Source organism: Vanessa tameamea, chromosome 3 (genome assembly GCF_037043105.1).
Source record: "Vanessa tameamea isolate UH-Manoa-2023 chromosome 3, ilVanTame1 primary haplotype, whole genome shotgun sequence".
In the NCBI taxonomy this organism is placed as follows: domain Eukaryota; kingdom Metazoa; phylum Arthropoda; class Insecta; order Lepidoptera; family Nymphalidae; genus Vanessa; species Vanessa tameamea.
In genome coordinates this window covers 2,118,533-2,125,867 of record NC_087311.1, presented here as the reverse complement: position 1 = coordinate 2,125,867, position 7,335 = coordinate 2,118,533, and the positions used below count along the sequence as shown (strand labels likewise).

The following is a 7,335-nucleotide window of genomic DNA, read 5'->3' as shown; positions in this document are numbered from 1 at the left end:
AATACTAAATACCAAACTACAGAATGTCTTGCAACGCTCACAGTTTTTTAGTCATTAGACAATACAATCCGCTATGTCTCTGCGATTTAAATCTGTAATATTTAAAAATATTCATTTAAATTTCATGCTGCAAAAGGGCATATTGATCTACATTAAATGCACAATGTATTTGAGGTACTTAATTGGATAAGGATTAATGCTGTATTGCTTACAATTGTTTCGAAAATAAACTATTATACCTCGTAAAAAGTAAAAGATAAAAAATGGTTATTCTCAGAGATAACCATTATATTGTGCATGTATTATACATATAAACCTTCCTCTCGAATCAATCTATCTATTAAAAAAACCCGCATCAAAATCCGTTGTATAATTTTAAAGATCTAAGTAACATGGGGACAGACAGCGGTAAGCGACGTTTTTTTATACTATGTAATGATGATGATGATTATTCAATTAGATTTACATTCGCGGAGTCACAAAAATAACTGTTGAAAGGAATATTAGGAAATAAGAGATTTTTTAATAAAGAATTATTTATTATAATCAAAATTCTATTGACCTGTATTATGAAATGCATAGTCAATATCAGGTATATCTGATAAAAAAAGACGTATTCTCGCAAGTTTTTTACCCTTACAAATTTAAATGATACTAGCCATAAAAGCCTCGCAATGTCAAATACTTGAAGAGAAAATGGGCGATTTGGGCACTTTCCAAATAATGCTGCCAAAAATAAAATAAAAACTTTGCGAGTTGGATTTGTAGAACTTCAAAATGTCTACAGATTTTGAAGTTAAGCCATAGTTATATTTAAATAATGCAAATAAATGGTAACTTTATTTTAATGCGTTTGTCTATAGCGACATACTACAAAATACTTTTTAGCAATAATGCAGGTCGAAGAACTTAAAAGCTTGAAGTGTGAAAAGGAATGCTTGTTTTTGGATGACGTCAACGTGACGTCATTGGCGATTGACATTTGGCATTTAAGTTGGTATTTCGAAGTTCCTTTGTTTTTAATATGAGCAAAGTTGTGCAAGCACGTTAAATAATAGGAAAAGTGTGTTAAAACTACAATATAAACATAAACAAACATGAGAAACATATTAAGTTGTAACATACTATTTTAGTTTAATATATTAGACTTCTTAAAATATCGCGGTTGATTTAAAATACTTAGGTGTGCGTGGGTGAGGATAGTTTAAATATGAAGCCAGGTAAGAGCTTGGAAACTAAAGAGGAGATAGTAGAAGTCCACACAGCAGCTCGGTCTCCATCGCCGAGGCAGAAAGGCAGGGAACGCTCACGAAGTCGTTCGGATTCACGTAAATTATCTAACGGTCATGCTCATCCAGAAACCCCCGAAATAACAACTGAGGAACCACCAGAGAAGGCAAAATCCAGAGATAACTGGACGAAATCAGAGCAGGAGTCACTCGACACAGAATTACCGATCCATGATCAAATAAAAATGGGTATACTTGGTTTTGTTGAGAAGGAAATCAAGAAGTCTGACAAGAATCCATCATTTGTGTTTTATTCTCATGATCCTAATGGTTTAGATGAGAAGTTCATGAAGACACTGTCAAGACCATCGAGCGGTCACAAAGAGAAACGGAGCCCTTCCTATAGAAAAAAGAAACGACATTCATCAAAACACCGAGACAGAGAATTGCATGATTTTGAAATACCTGGTTCCAGTCTTATAGCCTTAGAAAAGGTGAGGATATACATAAAATATAACATATTATTATTGATGTTTTAAAAAATAAATACTTATTAATTGTTTTACTTACATCTAATATGATTAGATTAACAATTATGAAATATATTTCACTTTAAGTATGAATAAAAAAATTACTGTATAAATCTTGACAGCGTGGAATGATGGCAAGAATGCTAGCAGCATTTCACCGTTAAGCACTTAATGTTATCAATTCTTATGTTATTTGTCTTAAATAGTATAGATATAAGGAAGTAGTATATTGGAATAAGAACCAAATTTTCTTTAAGTAAATTATCTTCATATATGTTACCAATAAGATAAGAAATGTAAGGCTTTACTTAATTTTGCTTATTGAAAGTTAGTTCAATTTAAACCGAATCTATTTTCAAATAAATAATTCAAACATGTATTTCATTTACATTCCAAACTGGTGGTAGTGATTCCAAGAGCCTGCTTGAATAAAGTATACTTTAATTGTAAATATTACTGAGCTAGTTTTAAGCTTACTAAGCAATATTTATATGTAACTTCAGGTTGACGACTATTTAAAAGAATACAATAAAGAAGAAGTGGTCACTCTCAGCGGTGAATTGGAGATTGAAGCTAATGACGTTGAAAATAATAATGGTATGACAAAAGAGCTGCGGCACAAGCCAAGGAAGACCAGACGGAAAGTGAGAGAGGAACGTCAGGATGCTATCGCCAATGGGAAGGACGTTAGTCCTAAGGTTTTTAAGACTGGTACCCGGGCAAAGACAAGTGCTAAAGCAAGTAAGTTTACTGAAATATTTAAATCCTTAAAATAATACATTATGTTTTCATGCATTTGTTACATTTTTTAAGGTAGAAATTAAAGTTGTAATTGAAAAGGTTTAAACATATTGACTTAATATGTTCTTATAAAAAAATAGGAGATTAAATATATATTATAAAATATCAATGCAGGTGTTTCATAATAATAAAAATATTCTTATTTCAGCCCGACCCACAGATCTGACTACTATGTTGGAAAGCCTAGAAGCAAGTGTTCCATATCATGACCAGTATATTGATAATCCATTTTCATCACCATCACCACTTACTTCACCGAATGATGAAAGACTGGATCCCTATGGCCGTAGACCTGAAAAAATATACTTGCAAGGTGGTGGTACGTTTAGGGCAGTGTCTCGCGACAGAATATTAGAGTCACAACAATCAAGGGATGGAGATAAATATTTAAGGTATTTTTTTTACTGGTAGCATTTACCACTTTATTTTAATTATTAGTTAAAAATAAAATTATACATTAACTTTTTCGACTCGCACTACAATAAGAATGTGTGTGTCCATAATATAATATTATTGTTATTTTTAACTAATAGTTATTGTTTTAGTATAAGTGTATTTACAGAGGTGTTTCTGTAACAATTTAATTTGCTACACATTATCAATTTTTTAATTTCCACAAAACAAAATATTTCATATGGTATCACTATAAAAATCATCCTGTCCTGGTTTCACTTGGGTACAATAGGGGTGTACATTCAAATTTTAGATTGAAGAACAAACGTAAAAAGAAAAATATTGGTTTTTTGAAATTCTTGGCTTTGTCTACAATAATATTATGCATATTATAGTAGAGGAATCCAAGATATATGTAAACCTTTCTTTTGAATCACTGTATTTATTTATGGAAACTACATTAAAATCCATTGCATGGCTTAAAAGAATATTTTTTTTATGATACTGGTAAGCAGATTAGTAAACCATTCCTTACATCGCCAAACGCCACCAACCTTGGGAACTAAGATTTAATGTCCCTTGTGTGTGTTGTTACACTGGCTCACTCACTCTTTAAACTGGAACACAGCAATACTGAGTACTGCTATTTGGCGGTAGAATATTTGATTAGAGGTTGGTACCTACCTAGACGGGCTTGCACATAGCCCTACCAGCCCCACATAGTGTAGTGTAATATAAACATACAGATGACGGAAAGTGACTGTGTTTTATACTATGTAGAGATTTAGCTTTCCTAAGTATGGATTATATGGTTTATTCAATAAGATTTTTTTTTTATTGATGTTAGTTTGTCTAAGGTGCTTATAAATATCATTATAATATAAAAATAACAATCATTTAATGATATCACTAAGAGACATAATCTAATAAATATTTTATCTTCAATATGTTACAGATTAGGAGATCTGACCCCATTAGATGTCGCCATCACGGTCCAGAAAGCTTGGCGTAATTGCGCACCAGCTTGTCACGGTATACTTGGCGGGCTGTCCCTCATGCATCTCCTGCTTATAAGCTACTCTGACAGCTTGGATGCTGGACACTTGTCTTTCCATGCTGTGGTCACAATGCCCTATGTAGCATCTTACTATTTATTCTGTGTGCTGAGTTTGTTGTCTGTATTGGACAGGTGAGTTAAGAATTTTGATATTATATTCTTAATTGTAAATTATACTTGTAATCAAAATAGAAATAAACTTAAATATTTATAAACTTTCAAATTTAATGACCAAGCATAGATATTAGGTTCCTTATTACTGTCTATTGCACTGTCAATTTACTACTTTAGGGATGTAAGGTGGATTAGCACTTAATTTAGCATTAAAAAAAATCTTGAGGAGATTCTATATGACTCGTACGATTTAGAACCAATAGCTATTACAATCAGCGTTGCATAACTATCGATAGTTGATCTCGAAAACTATTTAGGATATCGATAGTACTATCGATAGTATCGTTTTGATCAATACTATCGATAGTATCTACAGCTCTCGGTGAGCAATACTATTGGTAGCAGCGATACTATTGATGCTATCGATTGTTTTGACACGTGACAATAGTATCGATAGATTATCGATACTATCGCTAACACCTTAACCATCGATAGTCTATCGATATACAACAATAATTACAATAACCTAACTGACATTATAAAAGTGACAGTGAATTTGTTTCTTTGTTTGTGTACGTAACACGTGGTAACTACTCAAGCGATCATCACAAATTTTCCCATGCCGGACATACATTTAAGGTATTAGGTACCTTCACAGCCTTAAACAGCCTTCAACACCCAGGAGTAACTAATTTTAATATATCTAATATAACAGATCAATTTTATTTGTAGTAAAATTAAAAATAAAACACCTTTATAATAATTGTGTGTTAGGAATGTATCAAATAAGTAAAAAGTAGTAAAGTTGTCTATGTCCATATCTCATTGTCTTTGATTTGTTGCATCTTATTTGTCAGTACGCCAGAAAGCTATGTAACAGCCATCTATGCCGAATTGTAGTTGTAATAATTACTAATAAAATAATTAATATTTTGTTACAATATGTAAATACTTTGATTTTCAGGTTGGACGTAACCAGCATTGACCTGACCCGTGGTCTTCAACCGTGGTTCCAACCCATCGTCCTTGTCATCCTGTACACGGCGTGTCTGTTGGTTTGTACCGCTGCCAGGATGTACGACGAGCTGATGGTGTACCAGTATGCACCGTTGGTGGCCAATTTTACTGGCAATGTCACCACTGTGAGTTTTGTTTAATTTTATTTGATCCTTCAGAACTATCTGAATGAGTATAGCTTACCAGTTATTCTACAGCCCAAAATTAGTTTGAATGATCGGTGAGCCAGTGTAATTACGTAAAATAGATGATGCAGTTTGCGGCGCCTTCTCGGCCCTTAATTTTTTTTAATAAGCATTGTTGAGATATTTGTCGCATCAAAATGTTATGAGTCTTTTAAGGAATCCTTAATTAATATTATATAAAAATTAATAACGAAAACTGTTTAAATATATTTTTTAATATTCTACAATTCTTATTTCAAATTATTTGAAGTATTTTTTTTTTTCTGAAAACTATCCCCATTTTTTAAATTAAAATGTCCTGATCATGTATAGCAAATGTTTCTATTATTTGTTTCAGCCCACAATACCAACTTTTTATCATACATGGACGCACTTTTCAATATGGCGCGCAGTGTTGTCAATACTAGGATTGGTTTACTTCGTCATATCAAATCCACAGGATTTGGTGCACGTGAATCTCAGTAAACTTCTACAATTTAAACATACATTACAAAGTATCGGATGATTGATCTGTATTTTATTCATACAAAGAAAGCAATGTATAATATTTGACAAAATAATATTTACATTATGTATAAATATGACTTAATTAGTAAAGGTTAATGGAATGTATATATTTTTGTTCATTTGCAATTTTATGATAGTGTACGAATTTAAGTTTATTATGAATATAGAACGGAATATTTCAAACTTAAATCGAATGTATTCATTGAAATATTTTTTTATACTGTAACATTTCGCACTGTAATCAGCTTTTCGTTTTCGTTCGTTTCGTATGTCAGCCTTATTATTAATTTGGAAAGAAATACGTCAGACTCGACAAGAATTGGAGATAGAAGCTCAGCAGATGGGTTAAGTATCAAGTTGTACAGCACATAAATGTTACTTAATATATTTTTATATTATAATTTATAATGATAATTGTTCTGTTTTATGGGGTCCTGTGAATCCTTAAAAGGCAATGGTCAGATGTTATAATGACTTCCATTCGTACTCCTAATATGTATGTCACAATTTGTATAAATATGTATTCATAAACAGTGTATGTAAGGCCAACATGATTATTTTGGCCAATGGCCAATTAATGGTAAACAAAGCTATTTTGACCAACATTTTCATTCACTATACCTTATTACTTACTGTTTAAAAACTTAAAAGGGCCATAACGTGGTAATACAGAATTTAAATCTAAACCTTATGTAATACATGATAAAGATTACTTTAGTTTTATCTTTGAAATAAAAGTTGTTTTTACAGTACAGTGAACGGTCAGAAATCGTAAGGAAAAAGCGTTAAGCTCAACTAGTTAAGCAACTTTTAACTCTTTCTCTATTCAATAAATACGGGTTTATGTAAAAGTATTCAAACTTATTTTTTTGTAATTGTTTTAATACAAACGTGATTTTTAATATTAAATTTACTTCTTTCTGTCAGTCAATCAGTCTTTAAAATAAAAATATTATTTCTTTATTTAAAATAAAAATTCTAAGGACTTCTAAGGCTGAAATAAACATTCCATATAATTATATCTTACATTCGTTTAAATAAGCATATCAAATATATTCAATAATTAATATTATATTATAGTATATAGAATAAAATATTACATTATTATACCCTTTGTCGTCTAGTCATAGATCACTTAAACGCTCATCAATATAGTCCAGGAGGTGATGATACTAATTGCAAAATAAGTATACCCAAACGGTTTTAATATAATTAGGTACATAATGCTTCAATCGGACCTAAATAATGCTTAAAATCACTGAATCTATAATAATTTATCTACATTAACAGCCTATAAATTTCCCACTGCTGGGCTAAAGCCTACTCTCCCTTTGAGGAGAAGGTTTGGAGCATATTCCACCATGCTGCTCCAATGCGGGTTGGTGGATACACTTGGCAGAATTTCGTTGAAATTAGACTCAAGATGTTTTCCTTCACCGCCGAGCACGAGATGAATTATGAACACAAATTAAGCACATGAAAATTCAGTGGTGCTTCTCTGG

The 7,335-nt window shown here is 31.6% G+C and overlaps 1 protein-coding gene across 1 annotated transcript; it reads left to right on the top strand.

The window, feature by feature from the left end:
* Positions 1-947: 947 nt before the first annotated feature.
* On the top strand, positions 948-6,550 carry LOC113397406 (uncharacterized). The gene is made up of 6 exons (XM_026635725.2): positions 948-1,723; positions 2,263-2,500; positions 2,709-2,952; positions 3,909-4,142; positions 5,089-5,266; positions 5,664-6,550. The coding sequence occupies exons 1-6, from the start codon at positions 1,211-1,213 to the stop codon at positions 5,829-5,831; spliced, it is 1,575 nt and encodes a 524-aa protein (XP_026491510.1). The 5' UTR covers positions 948-1,210; the 3' UTR covers positions 5,832-6,550.
* Positions 6,551-7,335: the final 785 nt, after the last annotated feature.

Coding starts and splice junctions, on each gene's coding strand:
- LOC113397406 (XM_026635725.2), top strand. CDS start 1,211: ATGAAGCCAGGTAAGAGCTTGGAAACTAAAGAGGAGATAGTAGAAGTC. Junction 1,724..2,262: donor GTCTTATAGCCTTAGAAAAG/GTGAGGATATAC, acceptor ATGTAACTTCAG/GTTGACGACTATTTAAAAGA. Junction 2,501..2,708: donor AAAGACAAGTGCTAAAGCAA/GTAAGTTTACTG, acceptor TTCTTATTTCAG/CCCGACCCACAGATCTGACT.